General features: G+C 39.7%; 1 protein-coding gene across 1 annotated transcript in view; it reads right to left on the reverse strand.

Moving 5' to 3' along the window:
- The window catches only part of MAST4 (microtubule associated serine/threonine kinase family member 4), an 880,190-nt gene that overhangs the window by 588,035 nt on the left and 273,102 nt on the right, over positions 1-19,053 (reverse strand). The window contains exon 2 of the mRNA XM_006870995.1: positions 16,042-16,195. Within this exon, the coding sequence (XP_006871057.1) occupies positions 16,042-16,195 (154 nt within the window). The remainder of the gene's footprint in view (positions 1-16,041; positions 16,196-19,053) is intronic.

A 19,053-nucleotide genomic window follows, 5' to 3' on the forward strand; every position in this document is an offset into this window, starting at 1 on the left:
CTAACCAGCATAACTGAATAATCAGATAAGGGACATTTTGCTATGTCTGCTAGGTGGCTAAAGTCTGATCCTCAGAGCCTATGGTTTGGACGGTCAGCAACGCTTGGGCCCACAGGGCCTTGAACTCCTGACCGGGTCTGCACAATCTGCATCAGATTCCCCCTTATTTATTATTTGTTTAAGGAGGTTCCCTCTTGAAAGCTTGTAAGACAGTCACTTCTTGCCTTTGTAGCCCCCCATTTTGGGTAGCCAATGTCCAAGTTGCCCATCCCTGTCTACTCTGTCCACACACATTTCTTGCTGGACCCTAGAACAGTCTTCTTTACTGTGTTCTGTGGAACACATGATCTGAATACACAAACGTCCCCATTGCTATAACCTTTCCTCCCAAATATGTAGACAGTTCAGGATCTCATACCTTAAATAGGCTGCCAATGCTTCTAAGAAATCTTACCGTTTATAGATCCCTTCCTATTCACTAAGACAAATTCACATTTGCCTCTCTCCTCAAGTCTCATACAATCTTCCCCAATGCCTTTGTTGTTGCTGCTGTTGTTGTTGTTATGTGTCGTGGAGTCGGTTCCAACTCATAACAACCCTGAGGCTGTATGTTTCCGAGGCTGTAAATCTTTACGGGAGCAAGAAGCCTTATCTTTATCCCATGGAACAGCTGGTAGTTTCCAACTGCTGACCATGAGATTAGCAGCCCAATTCATAACCACTAAGCTACCAGAGCTCCTTGTTGTTGATGTTAGGTGCTGTCAAGTTGGTTCCGACCCACAGCATCCACATGTATAACTTAAGAAAGCAGAGCCTGTTCCAGAGCCATCCTCACAATTGCTGCTACATTTGAGCCCAATGTTACTGCCACTATGCCAATCCACCTCATTGGGGGGGTCCTTCTTCTTTTTCCTTGACACTCCACTTTAACAAGCATGATGTTCTTCTCCAGGGACTGGTCCTTCCAGATAATATGTCCAAAGTAAGAGAGACAAAGTTTGCCATTTTGGCTTCTAAGAAACATTCTAGATGCACTTGTTCCAATGCAGATTTGTTGGTTCTTCGGAAAGTCCATGGTACCTTTAATACTCATCTGCAACACCATAATTCAAATGCATCAATTCTACTACAGTCTTCCTTACTTATTGTCCAACTGTCACATGCATATGAGGCTACTGCACTTTAGTCTTCAAACTGACATCATTGCTCTTTGAACACTTTAAAGAGGCCTTATGCAGCAGATTTGCCTAATGCAACTGTGTTTGACTTCTTGACTGCTGCATCCATGAAAGTTGATGGTGGATCCAAGCAAATGGAAGTATTGGCCAACTTCAGTCTTTTCTTTGTTTATCATGATGTTCTTGATTGCTTCAGTGGTGAGGATTTTTGTTTTATTACACTGAGGTGTAAGCTATACCAAAGTCTGCGGTTTTTGATCTTCATTGGTAAGCTTTTTAAGTTCTCTTCACTTTCACAAAGCAAGGATATACCATGTGCATATTGTTGTTAAATGCCATCGAATCGATTCTGACCCATAGCGACCCTGTATAGGGTTTCCAAGGAGCAGCTGGTGAGCTTGAACAACTGACCTTGCAGTTCAAATGTTTTTGCAGTCTGACGCGTTAGCCCACAGCGCCACATGTGCATACTGGAGGTTGTTAATCAGTCCTCTTTCGATCCTGACACAATAGTCTTCTTCATATAATCCAGTTTCTCAGATCATTTGCTCAACATACAGAATGCATAAGTATGGTGAAAGAATGCAACTCTTGTGAACACTTTTCCTGATTTTAAACCATTCTGTGTCCCCTTATTCTGTTCAAACAACTGCTACTTGGTTTATGTATAGATTCCACATGAGTACAATTAAGCATTCCGGAATACTCATTCTCCGCAATGTTGTCCATAGCTTGTCATGATTCACACAGTCAAAAGCCTTTACACAGTCAACAAAGCACAGGCAATTATCTTTCTGGTTGGTATTCTCTGCTTTCAACCAATATCCATCTTACAGCAATGATAGTCCTCCTTCCACGTTCTCATCTGAATCTGGTTTGAACCTCTGGTAGTTTCCTGTTGCTGTACTGCTGCAGATGTTTTAAATTTATCTTTAGTAAACTTTTACTTGTATGTGATATTTATTTTACTGTACAATTACTTCTACTTTCTGATGGGTCATCTCTATTTGGATTTGGAGTGGGCACAAATGTGAATCTCTTCCAATCAGAAAGTTGCTGTCTTCCAAATGGCTTGACATAGATGAGTGAATGCCTCCAGCGCTTCATCAGTTTGTTAAAAGATTTCCATTTGTAGTCCATCAATTCCCAGAGTCTTGCTTTTTGCCGCCTTCAGTGTACCTTGGACATCTTCCTTCCATACCATTGGCTCTTGATCATATGTTACATTTTGAACTGGATAAACACCAAGTATTTCTTTTTGGTACAGTGACTTTTGTGTATTCCTTTATCATCTTTTGATGCATTTTGCATCATTCAATATTTTGTCCAAAGAAATCTTCAGTATTTCAAGTCAAGGCTTGAATGATTTCCTCATTTCTTTCAGCTTGAGAATGCTGAGGATATTCCTCCCCTTTGGTTTTCTGACTCCAGATCTTTGTACATCTCATTATAATATCTGACTTTGTCTTCTTTAGCTGATCTTTGAAATCTTCTGTTCAGTTCTTTTACCTCCTCATTTCTTCCATTTGCTTTACCATCTCTATGCTGGAAAGCAAGTTTCAGAGTCTCTTCTGACATTCATTTTGGTCTTTTTTTCTTCCTTATCTTCTTAATGACCGTTTGCTTTCTTCCTATACGATGTTCTTTACGTCATCCCACAATTATTCTGATTTTCTATTATTAGAGTCCTTAATATGATCTTTAAATTTAAGTGGGATATTTTCAAGGTCATACTTTGGCTCTCATGGATTTGTTTTTCTATTTTTTTTCTTCAGCTTGAACTTGAAGATGAAAAATTGATGATTTGTTCCACTGTCTGCCTTGGCCTTGTTTTAACTGATGATATGGAGCTTTTCCACCATCTTTTTCCACAAATGTAGTCAAATTTGATTTCTGTGTATTCCATCTGCTGATGTCCATGAGCATATGTTGTTTAAAAGGTATTTGTAATGAACAAGTCATTGGTTGCGAAAAATTCTACCATGCCATCTTTAGTATAATTTCTATCATCAAGGCCATACTTTTCAGTTACTGATCCTTCCCTCTTTCCAACCTTTGCATTCTGATTGCAAGAAATTATTAATACATCTTGATTACATGTTTGATCAATTTCACACTGAAGAAGCTGGTAGAACTCTTCAGTTCCATTATCACTAGCTTTAGTGTTTGGTTCATAAACTTGAATAATAGTGGTATTAACTGGTTTTCCTTGTAGGTGTATGGATATTATCCTATCACAGACAGCATTATACTTCAAGATAGATCTTAAAATGCTCCTTTTGATGATAAATGCATCATCATTCCTCTTCAATTTGTAAACCATGTGATTGTCAGATTCAAAATGGCCAATACTAGTCCTTTTCAGCTCACTAATGCCTAGGATATTCATGTTCAGGCATTCCATTTCATTTTCAACAACTTCCAATTTTCCTATCTTTACAGCTATTTCTCCTCATTCTGAACTGTGTCCCATCAGCAAATGAAGATCAACTCTACTTTGAAGAGGCAGCACTTTCCCAGTTGTAGTTTGAGTGCCTTCCAACCTGAGGGGTTCATCTTCTATATCTGAAAATAGTCAGGTGCTATTTGCTATGTTTCAATATTCAATATTCTGCTGCTGACAGTGTTCTACTGCTATTCATATGGTTTTCATTGGCTAAGCATTAGGAAGTAGCCCACCTCTCCTTCTTCTGAGTCTGTCTTAGTCTGGAAGCTCATCTGAAACCTGTCGACTATGGGTGACCCAGCTGGTATTTAAAGTATCAGTGACATAACTTCCAGCGTCTCGGCAACACATAAGCCATCAAAGTGAGACAAACTGACAGATGAGTGGTGGTGCCTTATAATGCACTGAGGAAAGAACAATCACCAAATCTATTAAACTACCTGCCCCTGCATCTATTTTCTCCTCCAATTTCTATTAGAGTAACGGAAATCCCCTCCTCCTATAAAAGGCCACCTCCTTTCACAATGTGCTCTGGTTAGATGCATTGCTCACTTTCTCCAAAACACTTCACCTTTTTGGCTATCAACTCTCTCTTCTGAACCATCCTCAACACTTTACAAACATGTTCTCCTGGCTGCCATAGTAGGATGGCTCTCTCTGATTCCTCACACTCTGCAAGCTGTTGTCCCATTTTTCTACTCTCTTCCACAGCACAGTTTCTCAAAGAACTATCTACACAAGCTGCCTCTGATTTCTTCCATTACCATGTGTCTTTAACTCCCTCTGTTCTAGCTTCCATCTATAACTGTTACCAAACTGTGGAATCCAATGATACTTGCCTATTCTCATCTTACGCTCTCAGATGTAGTCAACAGCATTGGTCATTCTTTCCTTCTCAAAAGATGGCTCTCTCAACTTCTGTGATTCCACACATGGTCCTACTTGGCATCTCTACTTAGCATATCCATTAGGCATTTCAAAGTTCATATATTTATGACTCTATTACTCACATTTTAGGTCTTTATTAAAATCTATTTTTCTCTCAGTCTTTCCCAGCTTTTTAAGTGCCATACATCCACTGCCCAACTTAAGGAGTTATCACTGGTGGCAACAGCCTAGCTAAGGACCAACTTTGCAATCAGCTGTGAGTAAAGGAAATCCATATGACTGGATCTCCTCAAGAGAATATGAATGAAAATGAGGTGGTATCTCTGCTAAGCTGAAGTGTTTAAAAAGGAAAACTCTACTCTCTCTCTCTTTACAATTCTTCCAGTTGGAAGTTGAGTGCCTTGAGTCCCCACATAGAGCATTAAAACTAGAAGATGAAAGGAGTAGCTGTTCCTGAATCTACTATGAGGAAGACGGCTGAGTGTTAACCCACTCTTTAATTTTTCTTAAGCTTTTATTATGACTTAAGTTATAGTTTACATTGCAGAAAATTGGTTTTGCACTCAACCAATCACATTTTCCTTCACTGCAATGATTACAATCCCCTCCATGCAACATTTACCTCTATTCCCTCCCTTTTCTCCCTTGATGTACACAAACACATGCAGGAATATACAATAGTTTAAACAACCAAAGGGCACATTCTGCAAGCCAGTGTCCTGCCTGCCAGCACTTAACCTTTCTCTTTCCAGGAGTCTAGAGTCCTCAGCTGCTCTATCTCTCCATGCCATCACCTCTGCCTGCATCTCTGGTGTCTCTGCTTCTCTGATTAGGATCCCAAGGTCTGTTCCTGCTCTTCCCTCTTGATGGTCCTAGGGTCCTCTGTTCCTGGAATACAAGGTTAACTACTTCCCCATTTTTGTTGCACAACTTCTACCTTTACAGTTATGACAATCACAACTAATCACAAGTGAAAATGATAACAATTACTCACTATTGAATTAAAAAAAATCCTATTCTCATCTCCTTTTACCATTCCCATTTAGGCAAGATGAAAACTATTCAATGGGGATTCTACCTTTCCCCATTTGCTCTGAAACTAAATTCCCTCTTTAAAACTTATAAGTCAGCAACTTCGTGCCTTCATAGCCCCCATTTTAGGTAGCCAATGTCTAAGTTGCCCTTCCCTATCAACCCTGTGTACTGAGGGGATAGGCTTGATCCTTGACGTGAAGGCTCCTTCCCTCTCGGTTGGTAATTTGAACAACTACATCCATAAGTAAAGGTTAATTTCATCAAATTGTAGCAGTTTACACTTGCTATCCTGTATCAAATTTATTTTCTTCTTATAGTCAAGCTCTGATGGTCAAGCCATCCAAGCTAGGTTCAATGGATATTAGCTGTATGTTTGGGTGTTCTTCTGTGCCTCCACCTCCTTCTTATCAGCTGGATGCTTCACTCTCAGTTCTAGCACCCCCATGGCTAGGTCAGTGTCCATGGGCTCAGGAGTTCCCAAGTCTCCCCAAACTTCGAACCAACCAGCCCTTCCTATTCTCTCTCTCATCTCAATGTTGACAGGTGTCTACGGAACATGGTTGAACTCAGCCCATGTCTTCATTACTGACTTTCCCCCACTTCCACTCACAACGCGGTCACCAGTGAACTTACAAGCCTGATCGTGTGCTCCCTTTTGGTTACAGTCTTGGAAGGGGGTTTGTTCTGAAGGGACACACTTTGGACTACTGCATGAGCCAAAATAAACTATCACTGTGTTAAACCACTGACAATTTCTGGTTTGTTGGTGATAGCACTAGATAACATCTAGTGTTATCCTAACAACATTTTTATATAGGTATTCCTTTTAAGGCATACAAAACTTAGGAAATTTAGACATCAAGGGTGTATTTAGGGTCAATATTTGCTAAATGCCAAGGTTACCTATAAAATAGTAATATTTTACATAAATTAGCTTTAATCTGAATTGCTTTAGGCTTGCCCACTTAAAAAAGGAGTCCTTAGAATGAGAAATTTGTCACAACGTTACTAAGTGCTATACAGAATGTCCTCAAAAGCTTCCAAGTAAACTTCAAAAGAAATGAATGTTTTCTGGGATCATTTTGTTTGTTTTTCCATTGTCTCTTGAAATGAAATTCACTCAGGAAGGCCATCTTCAGAAGCTATTACACATTCATTTCCCACAGTACAAAAAAATTCTCTCAATTGTTTTTATATAAAAGAAACTGCATGATTCCACACTTTCGAGATCCTTTTATACTGTCTATGGACTCAAGTTCTTATTATTATGTACATGTTAACACTTACATAGATCCCTCTTCCCTTTACATTACAACCCAAACACTTTTTGAAAACTATGACTGTCTTCATGAGGAAAAGCAGTCTTCATTTTCTGACTGTTAGGGCTATAATACACATCACAATTGTGAGATGCTAGACAAGGATTTGGTGCATTCGTTTGCATATCAAAACCAGAATTCAAGACACCAAGGTTCTGGCCCTCATTCTGCAGCTTCCTTGCTGTGAACTGTTAGGTACACTACTACATGTCCACACCCAGACTAACGGATCTGTAAAATGATCAGAATAAATGTTCCTCCTCCTTATGCTGGAGCTCCAGAACTCAGTTAATGTTGACATAATGCTTCTAGGCACCTACATAGCAAACTGTGGGTCACAAAGACAGAACACCGCATCAGCACTCAACAACAACAGAAAAATCCTGGCAATAAGGGACGTGGTAAACTCTGGGTCCGGTGGTTAATGTCAGCCTTGCAAAAAGGCATCAGTTGTTTTTCCCTTTAATGTAATTGCTCTTGGTAGCTGGTGTTGAGTCGATTCTGACTCTCGGTGAGTAACCCAGGTGTACAGAGTACAGTTGCTCTGGAGGGTTTTCAAGCCTGTGGCATTTTGGAAGCGGATCACCAGGAATCCTGATGTGGCCCTGTGGGTTAATGCGCTGGACTGCAAAGTTGGTTTGAACCACAAAGTCAGTAGTTAAAGCTCACCAGCCGCTCCTCAGAAACCCTATACAGGGACAATATAGGTCATCACTGACTCAACAGCACTAACAACAACAACAACAACAATGGGTGGGATTGAACTGCCAACCTTTCAACTGTAGTTGAGTGACACCCAGAGACTTTTTAATCTAATACTCTTAGTGATTTAAGGGAAGAAAGTGTCAAAATATTAACGATGGATATTTATACATGGTAGAATTATGAGCTTTCAGTTCTTTATAGTTCTTTGTATTCTACAAATTTCTTTCCCTGAACACATATTACTTTCCTAAGATATGAAAAAAAATACATAAATGTGAACACTTTAGTGCAAAAAGAATAATCAATAAAAACCAGAGAGAAGCTAACACTGATAGATTAAATCGTTGGTATCAATTGCTCACTCCTTTGATAGTGCTAATAACTATATCCTTTACCAGGCCCCTTAACAACAACAATGTTAGATAGAGTGCATTTCCCATCCCTTGATGTTGGGCTCTTGACCATGTGATTAGCTTTGACCAACAGAAAAGTAGCAGACATACCTCCAGCACAGCGCTGGAATGTGCCTCTTCTCATGCTCCTGTCTTTTAGCAGGATATGAAGCGTTGGGTAGCTGCTCGTCCAAAGAAAAAAACAGACACATGGAGCCAATGTAGACTCAAAATGCATTCCGGAATGGGAGCCCAGCCACACCCAAACTGGGTCATCCACACTGCAGCTGACCTGCAGCCATATGAGCAAGAAATACTTATAAGCATCTGCCAGTAGGATTTTGTGGCTATATAACATTATTGTCACTGACTAACACACTACCAAATTCCACAGAAAAAGTGAGGGACATAACGTATCTCAAGGATTGAATTGCATTTATTCAAGTCCCCTAGTTAACCATTATCTTATTTGACAAAACTCTTTAACCGATAGATATACACAATGATTGAATCATAAATCAGTACTAAGTGCTATGAAAATGTATGGGCTACTATATGATCATTCAACAGAACATCACATTAAATATATACTGTGGGTCTCTTTCAATTAAAACGTATTCTTTTGCAACATGATTCTTAATATTTACCATTCATTTTCCATTTTATACTATATACTGTAATATGTGCATACTATAATACGTTTCACAAATATTCTTTTGACAGATATTTAGAAGATATGCAATTTTAATTATTATAAATGTTGCTGCTCTATATATAACTAGAGTTAATACTCTGCTCAACTTCGTGATTATTTTCTTGTGCTGAATTCTGAGAAACAGAACTGTTGGGTTAACCAGTATATAAATCTTAAGGTTCTACATATGCATTCATTGCCAAATTTTAATCTACTTTTTAGATGAAAGGGCCAAGAGCCTTACAGATTGAGTTAGACCTGGATTTCAACTGAGCAAAGATTGTTTCCCACCTAGAACTGACTCCATTATTCCAGCTGGAATTTACAGTTTGTCTGAATTCTATTTGGGACCTGCTGTACTGTTTGGACAGTAGTTACAAACATGGACTCTGGAGCCACAATACCTAGATTTAATGGTATAATTTGCTAGCACCGTTATCTTGTGCAAATTACCTTAGTGTTTCTCATCTGTAAAATGGGGATAATAAGAGCGTCTCCCACGTAGGCACATAGCAATGACGTAAATCATTTCATTAAATAAAGTTAATAGACATAATTCCTAAAAACCATGCCTATTACATAATACACTCTTAATATTGGCTGTTATGATTATTACAAGGAATAAATAAATGAATCCATCACAATTTCCCCTAATCCCCTTTAAGGCGCTAAGAGTTGAGTGAAAACTGTTCAAGGAATAGGTGGCGAACTTTCAAACTATAAAGCAGGCCTTCATAAATTCTTTGAAGTAAACCAGTAGAATGCTATCAAAGAACAGATCCTTGGATGAAAACACGGTTAAGTAATAGAGGATAGCTGAAAGTACCATACATAAGGCACAGACATCTGATGGCAAAGCTGGCTTGACTTCAGTTTAAGGACAGTGTGTGTGGTACAGTGGCAAAAGGTTTGCCTTCTGTGCAGCAGGCCTACACTGGATTCCCAGCCAATGTACCTCATATGCAGCTACCAGCTAGCTATCTGTCAGTGGAGACTTGCATGTTGCTATGATGCTAGGCAGGAGTCCTGCTATGGCATTGTGGGAGAAACAATGGACTGCCACAAGGTCAGCAGTTCAAACTCACCAGCCGCTCCTTGGAAACCCTATACAGGCTAGGAAGAAAAGCCTGACAGTCAACTTCCAGAAATCAGTCAATGAAAGCCCTATGGATAACAGAGGTCTGATATGCAACCCATCATGGGTGGTGTAGGGCTGGCCAGTGTTTTGTTTTATTGTGCATGGAGGTGTCCTGAGTTGGAAGCCAACTTAACGGCCAGTAACAATAATGGCAAATATGCCCAAAGATGAGATCAGCGTGATTACTTACATTCATACTAGCCTAAAACCTATTGAAACCATGTTTCTAAGGATCAAGAATAACACTGCCCTGCTCCAATACCTGACAGACAATACCTAATGCAGAAAAAACCTCAGTCAGTAAGGGAGGCAAATTGTTTCATGAGCTCAAGTGTTCCACTTACTCAAATCTTCCCTTAAATTGAATTAATTTATTGGCATAATACTAATGTTGTTGTTGTTGAGTGCCATCAAGTCCATTCTGACTCATAGTGATCCTGTATAGGGTTTCCAAAATGAAAGCATTTTTTTGTTAAACTTTTTACTGTGAATTGAGTGAAGGTTTACAGCTCAGATCATCAGCTTTATATTAAACAAATCACACACTTCGTTTCATCTGAATGATTACAATCCCCTCCATGTAGCAATAGTTGTCCTGCTTCCTTCCTGAGGTTCCTATCTGTATTCCACTCATCTTCCTATCCATACCCCCCCTTCTCAACTTTGTTCTTAGGCACATATTGTCCTTTTGATTTTGAATGACTGACCATTCCACAGTGAGCATACCTTACTGTAATGCCCCCTTGTAATAGTGGTTACAAGTCAGGCTGCCAACCTCAAGGTCAGCAGTTCGAAACTACCAGCTGCTCTGCAGGAGAAAGATGAGGCTTTCTGCTCCTGTAAAGATTTACAGCCTCGGAAACCCTGAACAGGGTCACTATGAGTTGGAACCGACTCCATGGCACATAACAACAACAATGCCCTCCAGGAGTTCTGGTGTGGCGATGTGGGCTAATGCACCAAACTGCAAAGTTGTTTGAACTGCAAGGCTGGTGATTTAAGCTCACCAGCTGTTCCTCGGAAACCCTATACAGGATTTCTATGGGTCGGAACTGACTCAACAGTACTTAACAACAACAACAACAAATACCCTTTCGGTTCATGCATGTTATAAGGTGTTTCACAGATGCAGCATTAATCTTCGAGGTTGCATAGTATTCCCTTGCGTGTGTGTATCAAAGTTTCTTCATCCATTTTTTTCACTGATGGGCACATAGGTTGCCGCCATCTTTTTGCTATTGTGAATAGTGCTGTGATGCACACTGGTGTGCAGATATCTACTTATGTCATGGTTCATATTTCTTGTACATATATACAAAGTAGAGGGATTGTTGGGACAGATGGTATTTCTATTTCCAACTTTCTGAGGAAGAGCCATACCATTTTCCAGAGTGGTCAAACCATTTAAAGTCCCACCAGCAATGTAGGAAGGTACGAGTCTCACCACACCCTTGCCAGAATTTGTTGTTTTCTGGGTTTTTCAGCTTCACTGTTAGTGCTAGTGTGAGATGATATCTGAGTTCTATAGGATAAAGCACTTGACTGCAAAGTAGGTTTGAACCATAAGGTCAGTGGTTCAAACTCAAAGCTGCTCCTTGGAAACCCCATACAGGGTTACTATGAGTCAGAATTGGCTCAGTAGCAGTGGATTTGAAGTGGAGTTTCTCCCATGGTACCACTGGTGGATCTGAATTGCTGACCTGTGGTTAGTTGTTGTTGTTGTTGTTAAGTGTCATCGAGCCAATTCCAACCCATAGCGACCCTGCATAGGGTTTCCAAGTAGCAGCTGGTGAGCTTGAACCACCAACCTTGCAATTCAAACGGCTTTGCAGTCTGATGCATTAACCCACAGCACCACACCAGGACTGTGGTTAGTAGTACAGGGCTCCTAATACTTATGCTGTTGTTGTGTGCTAGTGAGTCTGTTCCAACTCATAATGACTCTGTATAGGATTTCCAAAAATGGCTAGTGGATTTGAACTACTAACCCTTCAGTTAGTTACCAGTCCAGTGCTTGTCCTACAGCACCACATCAGGATTCAATACTAATGTTGTTGCTGTTAAGTGCTGATGAGTTGGTTCCAACTCCTAGCAACCTTGTATAGGGTTTATGGTGGTGGTGGTGTGCTGTGGAATCAGCTCCGAGTCACAGAGACCCTGTACAGGGTTTATGGTGGTGGTGGTGTGCCGTGGAATCAGCTCCGACTCACAGAGACCCTATATGGGGTTCATGGTGGTGGTGGTGTGCCGTGGAATCAGCTCCGACTCACAGAGACCCTGTACAGAGTTTATAGTTGTGGTGGTGTGCCGTGGAATCAGTTCCTACTCACAGCGACCCTGTACAGGGTTTCAGAGGCTGTATATCTTTACGGGAACAGAAAGCCTCATCTTTCTCCTGCGGAACAGCTGGTAGTTTCAAACTGCTGACCTTGAGGTTAGCAGTCCAAATCGTAACCACTACACTACCAGAGCTCCTTATAGAGTTTATAAGCACCCACTAGTTGCAAGCCAGTGCTGATTCTATAGCACCACACCAGAAGTCCTTAGCTGAGGATTAAGTAATACAATGCATGCAAAGTAATTAGCCTAAACCTACTATTAGGCAAACCATGAGGTTGGCAGTTCAAACCCACCAGCTGCTCTTTGGAAACCTTATACAGGGTCGCTATGAGTTGGAACTGATTCAGCGGCACTTAAAGTTATCCAGAGGAACAATTTAGAATGTTTTCTTCTTTTCCAATATATTTTCAAGCAATTATGTTTAAGATACCTTTGAGTTGTGGGGTTGGAGGAGAATACTGAAAGTGCCATGGGCTGCCAAAAGAACCAATAGATCTGTTTTGGAGGAAGTGCAGCCAGAGTGCTCCTTGGAGGCCAGGATGGCTAAGCTTCGTCTCTCCTACTTTGGACATATTGTCCAGAAGAAACAATCATTGGAAAAGGATGTCATGCTGGGTAAGGTGGAGGGTCAGAGAAAAAGAGGAAGACCCCCAACGAGATGGATCGGCCAGGTGGCATCATTGATGGACTCAAGTGTGGCAGCGGTAGTGAGGTTGGCCCAGGATCGGACATTGTTTCGTTCTGCTGTGCATGGGGTCGCTATGAGTCGGTTCTGACTCGATGGCACCTGACAACAACAACAATGTTTAAAAACAAGCAGATATTCAAGAGATTTGTAAAGGACTTTAAGAAGTATTGGTTGGTTGATTATGTGCCGTGGCGTCAGTTCTGACTTATAGTGATCCTGTATAGGGTTTCCGAGGCTGTATATCTTTGGTGATGGTGGTGTTGGTGTGACATAGAGTTGGTTCTGACTCATAGAAACCCTACATAGGGTTTCTGAAGCTGTAAATCTTTACAGAAGCAGAAAGCCTCACTTTTCTCCTGTGGAACCGCTGGTAGTTTCAATCTGCTGACCTTGAGGTTACCAGCCCAACTCGTAACCACTACACTACCAGAGCTCCTTTCAAGAACTATTAGACCTTTTAAAAATTATCTGACCAAAGATCTAATCAATTAAAATAATTGTTCAGCAAGCTAATTATAAAAGGATAGAATTTCTAACACTGGTAAGATAATAAAATGGATATCAAGTCTAGTGTTTATTTTTTTTTAATTGAAACTAAATGTTAAGAATTTCATGTTTCAGGACACATATCTGCATCAAGAGCTCTATGTTTACATTATTTTAAAGCTTTACCTAAACTGCTTTTAACAAAAATGGTGACAACCTTAACTGCCCAACCTGTTGGTCAGAAAGAGTTTAATCAGTAAATTTCCTAAGTGAAGTTAAAAAAAAACCAATACATAAGCCTTTCAACGTTAAAATTTTAATTTCTCCACTTATAACTGTCAAACTAAATAATCTGTAGACTTTCCATTTAGAAAAGCAAACAGACTTCTCTATAAGATGAAAGCAAAGACAAATGTCCAGACAAGCGTTTGAAGGGCATCAGAACAATGAAAGTGTGAACATTTGCCTTAAACTCGGTGAAGCATAGCAGCTTATTAATGAACTTCTTCCTCTTGTCCTGAAATCAGTTTTCTCCTCCTATCCAGCAGTGTGTCTACCCACTGAAATCCACTGCCCTAGAACTGACTCTGAGTCTTACCCACCCTACATGGGAGAGGGGAACTGTTCCCTGGGGTTTCCAAGACTGCAGATCTTTATAGAAGCAGACTGCTTCTTTCTCCTTGAGAGCAGCTAGTGGGCTTGAACTGATAATCATTTGCTTACAGTTCAATATTTAACCCAATGTGCAATGAGGGCTCCTAGTAAGTACACCACACTGCATCAAAGTGTTCCAAACTCTATCTTCTACAACTCAAAATTCATGATTTTTCCAAAAATGTGATAAATGATTTCTCTCCCCGATCATTTATAAACTGGCAAACAAAACCATCGCATGCAGCAACAGCTTTGTGTTAGCGTGTGTTTAAAGCACAATAAAGTTCCTTCAAAAATATTTATATAGAGAGACTCAAAAAATGAAATAATAAGAATCTAAACCATTATGATTTAGAACATGAAGTTTTAAATGGTGAGTTTTATATATACAGATATATTTTAAGCCATGATTTAACCTAATCTTTTGAGTACGCTGGCTATTTTACAAGTTAGTATAAGTGATTTGTAAGTTTGGGGATTTTAAAAAAGGAAAAATTAATTTCACTGAGAAAATGCAGTTTAAAGGTGATTGGAAGATTTGAACAGACACTTTAACTTTACAAACTGAGATATATATGCATGCCATGAAGAGATTTTCAACATCTATTTTGTCACCAGGGAAATATACAGTAAAACCATAGTGTGATACTACCTTATTAAAATGGGGAAAAGTCAAGACTGACAATACTACATATTGGTAAGAATATATAGCAACTGGACCATTCATCTAGTCTCTGGTGGGACTATAAAATGGTACAGTGATTTTGGAAAACAGCACAGTAATTTCTTATAAAGTTAAACAGACACCACTGATATATACAATATAAAAGTAAATATATTAAGGTTATAGAATGTATGTTGTTATTGTTGCTGGTAAGTACCATCAAGTCGCCCCTGACCCATAGCAACCCTGTATAGGGTTTCCCAGAAGGAGCTGGTGAGCTTGAACTACCGACCTTGCAGTTCAAACAACTTAGCAGTCTGAAGCATTAGCCCACAGTGCCACACACACCAGGACTCCCTGGACTGTTCCATTTAAAAACATAAAACTAACCCATAATGATGGAAGGCAGATCCATGATTTCCTGAGGTTAAAAACGGGAATGGCAGTGGTGGGGTGGGAGGAGGTGGTGACTGGGAAAACCAAGCCCACCGCATCGCAGCTCTACAGGACAGAGTAGAAGTGTTCCTCAGGGTTTCTAAGGCTGTAAATGACAGTTTCATCTTTATTCTGAGGAACTGCTGGTCTGGTGGGTTAAAATTTCAGACCTTCAGGTTAACTACTCAGTGCTTAACACCCTGTGCACCAGGGTTCCTTAATAACTAGTAAGGAACTCAAAAAGCTTTTGAAATCCTGCTGTAGTGGTGGTAATGCTGTTGTTAGTGTTGTCGAGTTGGTTCCAACTCATGTTGTTTTTGTTAAGTGCCACTGAGTTGGTTGTAACTCAGAGCGACCCTGTATAAGGTTTCTAAGGAACAGCTAGTGGGTTTGAACCACAGACCTTGCAGCTAGTAGTCTAATGTTAATCCAATAACACCACATCAGAACTTCCTATAGCTTATACCGGCATATAAATTTGTCAAAATCCATTAAAATGTACATTTACATGACATTTATCCCATGTACATTGCATGTGTAAATAAAGTTTATAAATTAAAAACACAAAAACACTTCCTCGATTTAGCCATTTTCTAGACTGGAATAGATTGCTCCAACCAGTATGTGGATGAGATTTGTTATGTTTTTGTTTTTCTGGTAAGAGGTAGGCACCTGGTTAAACTGCTAAGTGTTTGACTACTAGGCAATTCAAACTGGTCTAAGAGTGCCTTGGAAGACAAATCTGGTCATCTGTTTCCAAAAGGTCTCAGACTGGCAAAGCCTAAGGAACAGTTCCACTCTGCACACAGGGGCTCACCATGAGTGGGCACTGACTCAATGGCTAGGAACTCACACAGTCAACAGACAGGCAAGTCCATTCTAAGGTTGGCCAACTGGAACACATGAAACGCCACCATCATTCCCAAAGTTGTAAAAGAAACACCATCTCTTCTCTTACAGGAAGTCACGCCCAACTCACCAGTCAGGGCTCCTCCCAGGCTCCCTCTCCGCAACTGTCTTCCATCCTCACTCAGTGGCCTTTTGAACTTTAGCGACTTTCCAGGGCCAGAAGTCACATCTGGGTTGCTGCATTTCCGAAAAGGCATGGGTGGAGGGGATAAGATGTGATCGAGCTGCAGAGAGAAGAACAGAGATATTACTTGTTGAGGACACTTTTTAGCACAATCCAAGATACTCTTCTTTCTTTTCTCTAATTTCTCTAAATCCCTCTCAGCCTGATTTTTATCTGGTTACCATAGAGAATTCAGGATTTCATTGTTGTGTCTTCTATCTGCATTGTTGCAAAATCTCACCAGCAAGGTTTGTCAAACTGTTGGGCATAACACATTGGTGGAGCATGAAATCAAACTAATGGATAGTGTCCAGTATTCTTGAATGTAACACAATAGAAATTATTAGAATCCACTGAAGGTAGGTGGGATGTAGTGACTCTGTAGGATAAGCCCTGGACTGTAGACCAGAAGGTCAGCAGTTTGAGCTCACCAGCCATTCTGAGGGAGAATAATGAGGCTTTCTGCTACTGCAAAGATTTATAATTTCAGAAACCATATACAGACTTGAAGGCACGTAACAACAACAACAAATACAGAGTTGCTGTGAATTGGAACCAACTCAATGGCACTAAACAACATCTGAAGGAAGGGGAAGTATTGGTTTACTAATATTTTTATTTGATTATATATGTGTACACATGTATAAAAAGAAATATAAATCTTTCTTTGGGACCATAGTTCAAATATTTTGAAGAATATTGCTCTATAAAGAAGCAAAGGATCTCTTCTCCAGTTGTTCACAAAAGGAAATTCACAAGCCTTTGGTGCTTACAAATGTATGTCAGGGAGGGAAATTTCTAGGTACCACTGACCTTAATGGAAATCAATACCTTGCTACATCGTTATATGGCTTTTTAAAAGAAAGCCTGCCAAAAGAATCAGAGACACCAAAGCCACTTCAAGAGATAGTATTTCACAAAAGAATGCCTGGTGTCATAACACTTCCTTGAAGATCTGCCCTTCTTTTATAAGAAAACCTTTCCACACTAGAATTGGGCCACACTTTCTAAAATGTTCATCTCTAAGAGAGTCTACATGCATATCCTGTGAATAGAATGCTGTCAAGGACAAAAAGAGTCCTGTGCACATACATGCACATATATCAAGGTAGTTATTAATGACTGAACAGAAATACACATATCATCAAACATTCAAGAAAAATTGATGCATCTGAGTTATGGTGTTGGAGGAGAATATTGAAAGTACCACGGGTTGCCAAAAGAACAAACAGATCTGTGTTGGAAGAAGTGCAGCCAGAGTGTTCCTGGGTGGCCAGGATGGCCAAACTTCATCTCTCATACTTTGGATATAGTGCCAGAGGGACCAGTTGCTGGAGAAAGATATGATATTTGGTAGGGTGGAGGGTCAGAGAAAAAAAAGACACCCAGTGAAATGGACTAGCAAAGCGGCAACATCAATGAGCTTAAGTGTGGCAACAATTGTGAGGTTGGCCCAGAACCAGGCAATGTTTCGTTCTGTTATGCATAGGGTTGCTATGAGTCGGTACCCACTCGATGGTACCTGACAACCACAAAAAAAGATTAACTTTATGAAAAATACTAAAGGGTATTCTTTGGACTGAGAATCAACAATAGCAGACAGAAAACTTAGGTTAACATACATGAAAAAAACCCACTCAGAACTCAATTCAGATATGGAAGTATTTAAAGTAAAACAAACCTACTGGACTGATTAATTATGAATTAATGATGAATTCAATTAATAATGCATTGAAATCAAATATAAAGCAAAAAGAAAGGTAGGTACAGAATTTCCAAATCACAAGGAAGTCAAGTAGATTTCAAGATAAAACAGAATGCTTCATGCAAAGAAAAAATTTAATAAATTATCGGTTGTTGTTGTTGTTGTTATGTGCCATTGAGTTGGTTCTAACTAATCACGATTTTGTATAGGGTTTCTGAGGAGTGACTGGTGAGTTTGAACCCACTATCTTGCAGTTCAAACTGACTTTGAAGTTGAGTGCTTATCCTATGGCTATACACCAAAGAAAATAAATTAATACACCATCAAATCAAAAGGAAAAGGAAAATCAGAAAGATTTAGTAAACATTAATATAACAGAAATGAAAATGAAAGAAAACCCAAAAACAAAATGAACTGAATGCAGAAAACTATGTGGAACAAAGACACCAGCAGCACCACACACACACACACACACACACACACACACAAAGCAAAACAAACAAAAAACACACAACAAAATGACAGCAATCAACTTCTACCTGAGTCCTGGTGTGGCGCTGTGGGTTAATACGCCAGACTGCAAAGGACTTTGAACTGCTAGGTTGGTGGTTCAAGCTCATCAACTGCTCCTTGGAAATCCTATACCGCCATGGGTCGGAACCGACTCGACGGCACTTAACAACAATTTCTACCTATTAATAATTATACTGAATGTAAATGAACTGATGTACCACTCAAAAAGTAGCAGAATGGGCAAGACAAACAGGATTTTTCAATATGCTGACTACAAGAGAGCCATCAAAAAGATGGAGAAAGTGTAAAATGGTTAAACAGTCTTTGGTACATACATATATTGGAATACAATGCAACATTAAGGAATAATGATGAATATGCAAAACACCTCACAATATGAATGAACCTGGAGGACTTTATGATTAGTGAAAATAGCCAAATAACAAAATAATATTGTCTGAAACCACTGGTATAAAAAGTTAAGAAAAGGTTTTCTTGATAAAAGAAACTTTCTATGATGGTTAACTGGGAGGCAGGAAGGTAAAATTATTCACAGGCTAGATCTAAATTAGTCAACATGTTAACATGGTGAAGAGGCAGGTAATATATAAGAGAAAGTTTGGCAGAGGAAAGATGAATGTGACGGCAGACAGGGAGGGAGGTAAGAGTTAAAGCGAATAAAAGTAAAATATTGCTAACTG

The sequence above is a fragment of the Chrysochloris asiatica genome, unplaced genomic scaffold (genome assembly GCF_000296735.1).
Source record: "Chrysochloris asiatica unplaced genomic scaffold, ChrAsi1.0 scaffold00157, whole genome shotgun sequence".
In the NCBI taxonomy this organism is placed as follows: domain Eukaryota; kingdom Metazoa; phylum Chordata; class Mammalia; order Afrosoricida; family Chrysochloridae; genus Chrysochloris; species Chrysochloris asiatica.